This window comes from Oncorhynchus kisutch, linkage group LG6 (genome assembly GCF_002021735.2).
Source record: "Oncorhynchus kisutch isolate 150728-3 linkage group LG6, Okis_V2, whole genome shotgun sequence".
In the NCBI taxonomy this organism is placed as follows: Eukaryota; Metazoa; Chordata; class Actinopteri; order Salmoniformes; family Salmonidae; genus Oncorhynchus; species Oncorhynchus kisutch.
The window spans coordinates 39,374,724-39,388,415 of NC_034179.2; the positions used below are offsets into that span (position 1 = coordinate 39,374,724).

The 13,692-nt window shown below is 40.6% G+C and overlaps 1 protein-coding gene across 1 annotated transcript in view; it reads left to right on the forward strand.

Annotated features, from left to right (window-relative positions):
- The first annotated feature begins 542 nt into the window (after positions 1 to 542).
- Positions 543 to 13,692, forward strand: part of LOC109892827 (uncharacterized) — a 91,794-nt gene continuing 78,644 nt past the window's right edge. Inside the window, exon 1 of the mRNA XM_031825942.1 lies at positions 543 to 685. Coding sequence (XP_031681802.1) covers positions 543 to 685 — 143 coding nt within the window. The remainder of the gene's footprint in view (positions 686 to 13,692) is intronic.

A 13,692-nucleotide genomic window follows, 5' to 3' on the forward strand; every position in this document is an offset into this window, starting at 1 on the left:
CAGAGGACATCGGGAGATGACGTGGAAACTGGCCACTAGGGGCAACTGTGAGCGCTGTTACCTTCGTGTAGACTTTGGTTCTTGCTAGGGACGGGATGGAGAATGAGAGTAAGCACTTGCCACTGGTTCCAAAGGTTGCATGTTTGAATCCTGCGATAGGAAGTTATTTTTGTTTTCAAGCCTTTCCCAAACCTTAATCCTGATCTTTAGCATTCGGAGTTAATGCCTAACCTTAAGAATTCGGTGTTAATGTCTAAACTTATCCTTGGAACGATACAGAGAAGGAACCAAACACTTAGAAATTTGACGTTTGGAATACATGAGAAACAGACTGTGAGAGCTTGTTAGAATAAAATCCATCAATTAAAAAAAAAACACATATACACACAGTACACATTTTAAAAACGTGACAGAGATATCTCAAAAAAGTTAGACTTATTTCCATTGTGGTCCCTAAATGAAAAGTGGTCCTCTTTGATGGTGAGGAGGATTGAAAAGTCATTCTAGCAGTCGGTTCCGGGTGATGTAAATGGAGTTGGAAAATGGGTCTGGAAAAGCAGTATAGCTTGAGTGGAAGGGGCATCGATGGTACAGCCAGAGAGAAACATAGACAGTCTAACAAACAGGCCCTGAGCTCTTTGTCAGTGCACCACACCTGCTTCTCCGACATTCAGTTCCTGCACAGGTACTGGTCATCCATTTCTGAAAATGTGGCACCCACTTGGGTGATGCCACGGCTGCTGAAAACTGTTCAAAAGCCATCACGCATCGACAGTGGTTAGGAACAGTCCCTTCTCTGCTATCCCCGGACACTGCATGTATTTGTTGTCATTCTCAGCAAATGAAACAAAAAAAGCCAGTGCTGCATTATTTAAATCCAAATACCCTAGCAAGCTATCAAGCCAAACAAATAGGCGCTCTCTCGCTCTCTCTCGCTCTCTTGCTCGCTCTCTCTCCCAAACTCTCTCTCTCTCACTTTTTGCCCAGCTAAGTCTTGCTGTAGATCTCGTTTTAAGGTTATAAGAGTGGTTTGGAGTGGTAATAGGAATGTTTTTGGGTGGTTGCAGGGGGTTGACTTGACTCACCGTCCTGCTGGTGATGGGACAGAGAAAAGTAGAAAGATTTCAGGTACCATGGCCATCGCACAGCCTGTAAACTTAGACGCGCCACTAATTATGAAAACAGACATAAGCCTATTGCTGGATAATTGATGTTATATTCCTACGCAAGATCTTGTGAGACACTTTACATAGCTAATTCTGAGGTGCTTGATTTGCCATCACAAACTTCTCACAAATGCTTGTCTGAGGATAGGTCAACCAAATAAATCAATAACTTGTCAGTTATAAAAGACTGTTTCCTGAAGAACTGGTGGTTTCGTGGAATGGAATTGTACTGTAATTTGAAAGAGTTTGTATTTTGAAGGTGTTGAGTGTTTGTTAGTTTGTATAACACCATTGCATCCTATGAGGGGACACAATTCAGTCCAATGGTTTCAAAAGTGCAAAGTTCTTCTAACATCTAGAGTTGGACTGGTTCAGATACAGAACATCAGCAGGCAAAGATAAGATGTTGCTATTGTAGGAAAATAAGTTTATGTATGTTTTCCACTATTAGAAACAAGAAATCTGTATCCTAAGATAATATTTCTACAAGGCCATAAAGTACCGTGAGAAAACAGTACAGTCCCATCGGCCACAGATACCAGTTCAACGTCTAGTTTTGATTTACATTTCGTTGAGTTGTCAACTAATGTGAATTCAATGTGAAATCAATAAAACATTTCACCATGTCATTGGATTTAGGTTAAAAATTGGGTGAAAAAAAGGATAAAATAATTTTACGTTGATGTTTTCCACATTGATTTAACGTCATCCCATTACATTTTTTGGGTTGCAATGATGTGGAAACAATGTTGATAGAACCATTTTTTTGCCCAGTGGTGTAAGATTGCTGTATTACTGCTAGTCTCTTCCATTGAAGAAATTCATTCCTCAAGTCATTCTGAAGGCGAGGGCAGAAACTGAATATGACGCAGACTATCTGGGAAGTCTCTATGTGTTCCCCTCAATGATGTAAAGACCCCAAAGTATCAGGCAGCCCTGACTTGCCACATCCACAGACACATAGAGCCATCTGCACCCGCATGACGTTGGGGGCATCTGTAACCTCTCCAAGGGGCCTCCCTTTAAATACTCAACGTTGCCGAACAGCCGAAAACTCACTTTTTGACTAAAGATTCTTATGCCCCTCTAGTTGCATGTGTGGCATTTCTCAGTCACACATTATCAGCAAGACTGGAAATTGGTGCTTATGTGTGTCAGATTTCCCTGAGGAAACGTCTTCACAGTCCTGTGAGAAAGAGAAGGCCTTCGTACACTCACTCACTCATTCCTGCTGCATGCAACCCACCCCATTCATACTGTACGGACCAACTGGCCTAATAGAAAAACAGAAAGTTCCTTGAGCAAAGATCAACAAAGAATACCTGAGTGAATTAAATTATTTTGAAAATGCAATTAAGGGAATTAACTGGAATGATCTCTTGGCCTACACAGATGTGGAAGCTGATAGTCAGGTTTTTCTATCCACAATCCAGACTACAATAAATGGTTTCCTAAAGAAAATCAAATCCAAACCTGGCCAAAAGAGCACTCTTCCTTGGCTAAATGGAGAAATCTGGAAATTTATGAAAGAACGAGATTATGCTCTAAAAACAGACCTACAATCCAAATTAGAGCATGACAGACGTAGGTTTACCATGTTGAGAAATAAGGTGATGAAGGAAATCAGACAGGCCAAGGCAAACTTTTTTTATTAACATAATTGGTGAAGCAAAGGAAAATTCTTAATTGGTCTGGGAGAATCTAAAAAAGTGAACAGGGAAAGACCATAGTAACACTGCAAAAAGACTAGAAATCATGGTGAATAACAATCTAACACAGGATACAGTCGAAATAGCAATAGCCTTCAATTCCTACTTTAGTGACTCTGTCAGGGAACTGACACAGAACCCCTCCACTAGTTTCTTGGGCTCAGTGCTAGCGAACAACGCTCAACCTGTCTTCATCATAAGGGAGGTTTCTGAGTCAAAGGTGAACGAGTTGATTAGCTCACTAAAGAACTCTAAAGCCAAAGATGTGTTTGGGCTGGATTCTACCTTTCTTAAAAACTACAAAGAGTCACTCATTGGCACCATTACTAAGGTCATCAACAAATCTATTGGTCAGGGGGTGTTTCCAAGGGTATGGAAGTCGGCCATAATGACGGCCATCTTTAAATCGGTTGACCCTGCTGACGTGAGTAACTACAGGTCCATTAGTATACTACCTGTGGTGTCGAAGGTTGTTGAAAAGTGTGTAGCAGAGCATCTGATTACCCACCTCAACAACAGCCCCTTCACATTACACTCCATGCAGTTTGGCTTCAGAGCGAAACACTCCACAGAAACGGCCAACTGCTTTCTTCTGGAAAATGTGAAGCCCAATATGGACAAAGGGGGCGTTGTTGGGGCTGTGTTTCTAGACCTAAGGAAGGATTTTGATACTGTTAACCATGAGGTTCTCATCACAAAATTGTCTAAGCTCAACTTTTCCCCTGATGCCTTGATATGGATGAAATCATACCTTGAAGGCAGAACTCAGTGTGTCAGAGTGAGCAATGAGCTGTCACCCACTCTTAGCTATGATGTGAGCGTGCCCCAAGGGTCAATACTGGGGCCCCTCCTGTTCAGCCTGTACATTAATGATCTGCCTTCTGTCTGTACTGGGTCTGACGTTCAAATGTATGCAGACGATAGTGCATGCAAAGAGCAAACAACAAGCTGCACAAGAACTCACTACTGTATTGGTTCAGGTTACAAAGTGGCTCAGTGACCCGTGTTTGCATCTCAATGTGAAAAAAACTGTCTGCATGTTCTTCACAAAGAGGGCAACAGATGCTACTGAGCCAGATGTCTATGTGTCAGGGGAGAAGCTCCAGGTGGTATCTTATTTTAAGTACCTTTACATCATACTTGATTCCAACCTCTCTTATAAAAAGCAGGTGAAAAATGTATTTCAAATAACCAAATTTTAACCTAGCTAATTTCGATTTATATGAAATTGTTTGACTACAGACGTAGCAAAAATGTACTTCAAATCTACGATACTCCTCCACTTAACATACTGCTTGACTAGTTTGGGCCAAGCTTGCTGTACAACATTAAAGCCCATTCAGTCTGTCTACAAACAGGCTCTCAACGTGCTTGTTGGAAGCCCAATAGCCATCATCACCGTTACATCCTCAGAAAGCATGAGCTCCCGAGTTGGGAAAATCTTGTGCAATACACCGACGCATGTCTTGTATTCAAGATCCTAAAAGGCCTGGCTCCCCCTCCACTCAGTACTTTTGTTAAACAGAAAACCCAAACATGTGGCAGCAGATCCACAAGGTCTGCCATGAGAGGTGACTGTATAGTTCCCTTAAGGAAAAACACCTTTAGTCAATCTGCTTTCTCTGTGAGAGCTTCCCATGTCTGGAATGCACTGCCATCAGACACACAACTGCACCACCTACCACACTTTCACAAAAAACATGAAGACATGGCTAAAGGTCAATCAGATTTGTGAACCTAATCCATAGCTGTGTATTGCCGCTTTCCATGTTGTCTGTAGATTGTGAGGGGTGGAAACACTTTGTTGCTTTTATGGATTTTGTTTGGTTGCTTTTTGTGCTATGTTGCTCTGTCTGCATGCTACGTCTTGCTTGTCCTATGTCGCTCTGCATGTGCTCACTGCTCAATGATTGTCTGTATTGTAATTGTTTTTAATAACCTGCCCAGGGACTGCGGTTGAAAATTAGCAGGCTGACTAAAACCGTCACTTTTACTAAAACGTTAATTCATGTGCACTGTCTCTGTAAAAAATAAACTCAAACTCAAAGGATGAAATACAGGCAGTCCAATGACAAATAGTTAGAAGAAAACGCAATACTCTAACTTTCCTAAGCAGGATTTTTTGAAATACCTTTTTTGAGTCTCCGTGGTCCAAGAGTTGAGTCCATTAACAATGTCCATTCCTGCTGTAATGCAGCCCACAGGGTATGAGTATGTAATTTAGCTTGTGTGAAGTCTTGGAGGAATCATACGTACAGCTCTGGCAAGTCAGGGATGTCAAAACGCTTCCTGGTGATAGTGGGGAATGTTCCTCTATACTTGAACTTGACTGATTACACACAGTTGGCCCTTCCTGTGGTTGAATACCAAGGAAATAGCCCCATGACAGTACCAGAAAGTTAAGTCAATATTTGATTTGAAAGGTTATAATATTTGTCATAAAATCTGCATCCGGCAACTGAAAACATTTTTAAAGTAAAGATTGATGTATATGTTGTTTGTATTCTGGGACTGTTCACATGATTTGCATCTGTCCAATAGCTCCTGTAAATTTAGGGGCATGGCATTTGACAAGGGTAACGGTTTAGTGTGTGGCAATATTATAAATAGCCTTCAAGCATCCTCCTCTGTTTCAATGGATGATGATCCATGTGGAATTAATTCATTAAAAGAGTTAGACATAACAAGAAAGATTGGAGATATGTTTCAGTTCTAAAGGGAGAAAATATCTCTCTTTCTAAACACACACACACACACGGTGATCCCCAGGGTAGTTTTATTAAAACCTTTTAGAAAATTAGCCAAGTTTATATAGATAATAATTGCACAGCTGCAATCCCAGTTTGCAAGGAAGATTCTTCCATAAATTACCTCAAAGCATATTAAGGCGAACAGAGACACTATGCTCTCCTGTAAACATGGATATTGGACAAACAATAATCAGTCTTTCTCACTGAAAGGTTCAATTTACCAAAGCAATGCAAAGGTATTTAACGCATAGAGGGTATTTGGCTTTAATTAACTTTTCTCTAATTTGAAATGTAATTTCTAGGTTACATGAAATCATGCACCACATGATTTAAACTTTTGCGCCTCAGTTGACTTTTGTTTGAATGTGTCCATATATAACTCTTAAATGTAAACTGTGCTGAAATGTAGTGACAACTTCTTTGCACACCTGTGGACACAGGAGTAGCCTACTTCAGAGAGAGGTCAAATTATCTATGTGAACTGTAGTAAACTTTTCCGCAGTCTGCTGTGTCAGCTAGGCAAGGCCTACATTGCGCAGTGATTCATCAGTGCGATTTTACAACAGTCATTGTGTCGGAAATTATGTAGGCCTTGTTGACGTATAATTCCGATGTGGCCCTGTAGAGCTAGGCTATATTTTGGCGAACATTGACTTTGACCATACACTCAAGCATCGACTTTGACCATACACACACTCAAGCATTGACTTTGACCATACACTCAAGGAATGTCCTCTTATGTATATAATTTCACACACAATGGGCCTGTTTTAATTAATACTTTAAAATAATACATATATATATATATATATATAGTCCATTTAAGCTATAAAAAGTCACAAATCCGATGCAGAATTTAAATGTTTGCATAATTTAGGCCACTTTTTGGAGCTACTGATTTTACACAAAGGATATAACTTCACATAAACTGAATATTAACTTAAAGGGTTGAAAATAATGCATGCATTTATGCCTAGATATTTTTTCACATCACATAAATCCTTGGTTTTACTTGTGGAAAAAGTATTTTTCTGTATTACATTGACTAAATTGTTCAACTTTAACAATTACATGAATAACAAATAGTGATGGTAAAATAATAACAAACAATGATGCTGATGATTTAGACTAATCTACTATTATTATTGTTATTATTAATATTGTTATTATTATTATATCTTACTAATAATATTGGTAATATAGCCCGATGCTTCTGTAATAGTGCTGATGTAGGCTACTATAGCCTTGTTAATAATCCACATTCTTGTGTCTAACTTTTGATATCCATTTTTATTGAGCTTAGATTAGAGACAGCCTTCAGTTCCATCTCAGCCTCTGGCCAACCCTGACAGTGCAGCACAGTAGCCCACTTATTCACACTACACCAATTCACATGCTCATCAATAAGGTAAGATAAAGAAAATAAATAAATGCTTGCTCAAGTGTTCTTACTCAGGATTCTGACTTCATGGTGGGAAGGCTATAGATTTTTACTTCTTTGGATAGTCCTAAATCAGTGATTGAACGGGATCAGTGAGGTCAAATTGAACATTAGGCCACTGATAAGTGGCCACTGATTAGGCCTTGTGGCAGTATTTCTGGTGCTTTTCAAAGATGCCCATTCAAGTTTTATCAAATGTGCTATCAGTTATGAAACATTGTGAGTGATGGTATATAACTGGCTACTGCACATGCACATGCATACACTGACACTTTTCTTGAAGTTTTTATTTAAAATTGTATTGTACTCACACTAAAGGTAAAAAATCTATATGTTTTGAGAAAAATAGCGTTTTTTTAGACACACCTGCAAACTTCAAGGAGTAGGGCATTCAATGAGTTGGTCTGATGGTGACTAATGTCATCGGCTTGAGGAACGATAAAGGAGCAATAGAGAAGAAAAGAGGAAAGGCACACCCCCCCACGTCATGACATACCTGGACCACCTGTTGAGATGTGCCTTTTGTTATGTAAATCAGGTGTTAAATGAGGTGAAAAGGAGACTGGAGTAGGACTTTAAACAGTACTTTAAACAAGGGTTCCCCCTAGTGGATACAACGTTCATAATAGCCTCTTATGAAATACATTTTACTGTATTTGGGCATTGTCAATAAATCCACTACTCTTTCATCTTTAATAGGGTAAATGTTTGGAGATCAACATCACATGTTCAAATGCACACAATGTCATAATTGTGGCCTGGAAATCTGATAATGATCCTCATTTAATTGTTACAGAATCATATGACTTGAACTGAGTAATTCCACAAGAGTCAACTTTTGCTGTTTTCCTGGGCGAAACTCATACCACCCTTTTAAACCCCTTACACCAGGGGTAGGCAGCCCTGTTCCTGGAGTGTCGCAAGTACAGTACTGAAGGATTTTCTTCCAACTAGGCACCACGCCTGACTAACTGAGCTAATTGATCAGTTCAGTGATTGCCTAAATTCAACACACCTGGTCTTCCAGGTCGGTTCAATCAAAAACAAGAACTTCACTCCAGGACAAGGGTTGCCTACCCATGCCTTATACCCTTTTCACATTACTGATCCAAACCTAGCCAACCCAAGTTGAGCTACTGAGCTGGCCTGGTTAAGCATCTGCCATAGTTGCTGTAATCGTGCTGGGAAGAACAATGTGAAAATAAGGCCTATGAGTGACGAACACGTCTGATTGTCTATAGACTCTTTTTGTTTCAGTTTCAACCTCTATATTGCCTAGAGGGGGTTGTTAGGTCACTATGCCTCACCTTAGTGTCTCATCAGATAAAACAACTCTCTCGCTCTCTTGGAATGAGTTGGCTGCCTTAATGGTTTTGTCGTTCTGGCGTCCACCATGTTGCTTTTGCCACCCTCCAGACCCGTGAACACATAAAATAAGCAAAACATGGCTATGTAATGTGGTTATTACAAGCTGTGTTAGTGATGCATTTACCCATCTATTAATCCTAATGATTAGCTAATGGACTGTGCCATGCCTTCCAGGGCCTCAGTGCTAAAGAGCTCCATTGGCTGTTTACGCAGCCATACAAGTGGTCACGGTTTGTTTTTGAACCATTACACTGGTCATTTAGGGTCGTTTGATGAACCTTAAGTGGTTTGCACCTAATGTTGCAACGCACGCGTTCGTGACCGATAACTAGGTGCTTGGTCGATTTTTCCAATGATGCGGTATTATTTCTCCATAAAGAGTGTCATTTAATTGAAGTCATTAATTCACTAAAGGGATGTAATGAGTAGAAATGTATGGCAGGTCAGGTTTGCACCTGTGCCGTATTATAGGCCCTTTCATGTGCGTGTTGAGACATGCCTGCAGGCTGCAGTGAGGGTTGGGTTTATTGGGGCTGGCCAGCTGGCTTGTGTTGGGTGTTACAGGGTGGACCTCTTTCTCTCTCTCCCTCGCACTCTTTTTCTCTCAAACACACAACCTCTCTCCCTTTCTTACACAAAACACATTCTCTTGTGTCTTTCTCTCACACAAGTTCTCTTTCTCTCAGGGAGGTCGATGTCCCTCATCTCACAATGTTAGAGGTGGTAGCCCATCTGTGGAGCATGTGGAACACATTTAGAGCTCAGGCCGTGGAAATCCTGTGTGAATCCAGAACCAGCGCTTTGCCTCTGAACCAACCCATGTGCAAAGCCCTGTCTAATTAGCCTTACTTAACCTTGCCGACGGGGAGTGTGTTTTCACAGACCACAGGCTATTAACGCACACAGAGACACACACAGACACACCATCACACAGGTACACCCAAACTCCACAGGCCAGTGTCCAAATGACTCAGGCACTGATCAGAGAGCAGACGACGGCAGCCAGAGCTGAATAAATTGTTTCCCGAATCAGAAGAGAAAATAAGGGAAAAGGAGAAAGACAAATCCTGAAATGAAAGAATGTTTTCATTAGCCCTGCCACACACACACACACACACACACACACACACACACACACACACACACACACACTCTGATTGCTGAAGAAAAAAATAGTCACTGGTAACTAATTGTCACTGGTATAACATTTAACAAGTGGTCCTTTCTCTGCGAAGAGCTGGAGAGCTATTAGTTCTGATGAAATCCAGACCCTCCTATCAATACTCTACGGGATGGAAGACTTGCTCTGGAAAATGAAGTTCTGCATCTATAATATTGTGGCCTCTGTTTGATCCTGGGGCCCATACACCCTGGGGAATAATAGTTCTTAGTCAGTTAGGGGGCCCCTAGACTCTGCTCTCCTCCCGATGGCAGACATAGGGCTTCCAGTTTTTTGTGCGCCATACAACAGATGTCATCTTTGGGCAAAGCAGCCCATAAATGAACTCACAGACATCCATGATGTCTTCATCACTGAAATAGATAAACTCTTGCGCTTATAAACAGGTTTATCAGACTGTTTTAGGATTTACAGAAGAGAAAAAATAAAATCATTTCGAGCTTATCAATTAAAAAATGCACAAACTCAGATTTATTTTATGTTCATAAACTGTACCTTTAAAAAAAAGTAGGTGTGTGGATCAGAAAACCAGTCAGTATCTGGTGTGACCACTATTTGCCTCATGCAATGCGACACATCTCCTTTCCATGAAGTTGATCAGGCTGTTGATTGTGGCCTGTGGAATGTTGTCCGACACCTCTTCAATGGCTGTGCGAAGTTGCTGGATATTGTTGGGAACTGGAACACGCTGTCATACATCAACCCTGAGCATCCCAAACATTCTCAATGGGTGACATGTCTAGTGAGTATGCAGCCCATGGAAAAACTGGCAAATGTTCAGCTTTCAGGAATTGTGTGCAAATCCTTGAGACATGGGGCCGTGCATTATTATCCTGAAACATGAGGTGATGGTGGCAGATGAATGGCACGACAATGAACCTCAGGATCTCGTCACAGTGTCTCTGTGCATTGAAATTGCCATCAATAAAATGCAATTGTGTTTGTTGTCCGTAGCTTATGCCTGCCCATACCATAACCCCTACGCCACTATGGGCACTCTGTTCACAACATTGACAGCAGCAAACCGCTCACCCACACAACACCATACATGCTGTCTGCCATCTACCCAGTACAGTTGAAACTGGGATTCATCGGTGAAGAGAACACTTCTCCAGCGTGCCAATGGCATTCGAAGGTGAGCTTTTTCTGCAATCAGGTCAAACTCTGGTGAGGACGAGGCAGATGAGCTTCCCTGGGACGGTTTCTGACAGTTTGTGCAGAAATTCTTTGATTTGTCTGGTCTCAGATGATCCTGCAGGTGAAGAAGCTTGATGTGGAGGTCCTGTGCTGGTGTGGTTACACCTGGTCTGCAGTTGTGAGGCCGGTTGGACATACTGCCAAATTCTTTAAAATGACATTGTTAACAGCTTGGGTTAACATCCCTGCAGTCAGCATGCCAATTCCATGCTCCCTCAAAACATGACACATCTGTGACATTGTGTTGTGTGACAAAAGTGCACATTTTAGTGGCATTTATTGTCCCCAGCACAAGATGCACCTGGGTAATGATCATGCTGTTTAATCCGCTTCATGATAGGCCACACCTGTCAGGTGGATGGATTATTTTGGCGAAATGCTCACTAACAGGGATGTAAACACATTTGTGCTCAAAATTAGATATAAAAAATAATTTTGTGCAGTTCAATTTAAATGTCAATGGTGTACCAGCTGGGTCATTCCTATTAGGAGGTGCCTTTTCTGTCCCCAGGAAATATCACTTCTTATTTAGAGTAAAATAGTGTCAAATGTGGATTCCAAAAGGCATTAAACATAAAGGACACCTGCATTTAACACTTTTTTCAGTGGATGTAGGTGTTTTAGCCATGTACCCAGGTGTTATTTATCAACTTCAACAAGAAATATAAGACATAAAATTCCTTCATTATTTTATAGTTGTGGTTAAAATCTCTTTAATGGATTTTTTTCCCTCATGATTATTGTTATTGTATTTAGCATTTTTTGTCTCTAATATCACTTTCCACCCAGACTGACCAGATAAATCCAGGTGACAGCTATGATCCCTTATTAATGCTGTTAAATCCACTTCAATCAGTGTAGATGAAGGGGAGGAGACCTGTTAAAGAAGGATTTTTAAGCCTTGAGACAATTGAGACATGTTTTGGGTATGGTAGTAGATGCCAGGCACACTGGTTTGTGTCAAGAACTGCAAACTGCAAGGTTTGGCTATGTTAAAAAATGGTTACCGTGATGACATAATCCTGTGGTTGAAATTTCACCCTCAAAACAACATTTTGATACTTTTTTCAAATCCAATGTATTTTACACGTAGTTCTACGTCACAATACATTGAATCAGCATTGTTTCAACGTAATTTGTCAATCAGTTTAATTGAGCCACAGCTAGCTAAAAAATAAATGGAATTGATTTGGTTAGCCATGCAATCAAATTTTTTTTCTCCAAATGTAGCTTTAATTAAGTCAGTTGAAACGTTTCGTTGAAACTTCGTAACGTTTGTGTTAGGAATAGAATTATTCCTTTCCTTCTTTACCTCACTTGTTTTGCTTCTCATTTCGACCACCTGCAAATAGTACTTTGGGTTAGCACTGATAAAGACCAACAGTGTATTATCTGTCAGAAGACTCCTAGCACAAAGCAGATGTCCAGATGGAGGGATTTGTCATTGCTCAGACTAGACCCCCAACAGGTAAAGATAACAATAACAGGTCTATAGCCGTACTCAAGCCCTCTCCACCCTCCTCTCAACTGCACTAGCTCTCGCCCTAATTTGGGTCCTCTCGCCCATTTACAATAAACACACAGTGCCTGCTGCTCAGCCTCCCAGATTAGAGAACAAGCCCAGCCATTAAGATTTATTAAGGTTAAAATAAACAGATCATTAAATTACACCAGATCTATTTCCTAAAGCCGTAAGTGGGTGGGTGGGGGGGGATATAGCTGTCAGGCTCATTTTCTGGTTCCTATTAATAAATGTGAGTCCAATTACACGCTGTTCAAAACTGTCTAAAACAGACTTTATTTTTTGGAAACATTATGATGCCAATTAAAAAGAATGTCTGCAAGAAATTACAGTGATTATCTGCGTAGAATCTGTGTAGTATTTCAGCCCCGGCTATTCACTGTGACTTGACCTGTTCAACAGCCAAGTCTAGGGCATTTTGCCATCTAACTCAACCTGGTCTCAGTGCATTTACTATTATTCCGTACGTAAATCCGAGACACTACATTTAGTGTGATATGTTACGTAACGTATGTGGGTGGGTGGGGGGGGGGGGGGGGATATAGCTGTCAGGCTCATTTTCTGGTTCCTATTAATAAATGTGAGTCCAATTACTCGCTGTTCAAAACTGTCTAAAACAGACGTTATTTTTTGGAAACATTATGATGCCAATTAAAAAGAATGTCTGCAAGAAATTACAGTGATTATCTGCGTAGAATCTGTGTAGTATTTCAGCCCCGGCTATTCACTGTGACTTGACCTGTTCAACAGCCAAGTCTAGGGCATTTTGCCATCTAACTCAACCTGGTCTCAGTGCATTTACTATTATTCCGTACGTAAATCCGAGACACTACACTTAGTGTGATACGTATGTATTAATTTGTGGATGTCCATGATGCATTTAATATATTTTACGAATAACAATTCATATGATATGTTACAAATTTGCAAAACATAGAATGTGAGAACCGTATAATGTGTTACGAATTCCAAATGGTTGTGGCTAACGTTAGCTATGCTAGGGGCTAGCGTTAAGGTTAGGAGTTAGGTTAAAGGTTTAAGTTTACATTATATAGACTGACCAGGTGAATCTACGGTGAAAGCTATAATCCCTTATTAATGCCACCTATTAAATCCACTTCAATAAGTGTAGATGAAGGGGAGGAGACATGTTAAAGAATGATGTTTTGAGACAATTGATACATGGATTGTGTATGTGTGCCATTCAGAGGCTGAATGGCCCCCAAAAAAGATGTACGTGCCTTTGAACGGGGTATGGTTGTTGGTTCCAGGAGCACCGGTTTGTGTCAAGAACTGCAATGGTGCTGGGTTTTTCCACACTCAACAGTTTCCAGTGTGTATCAAGAATGGTCCACCACT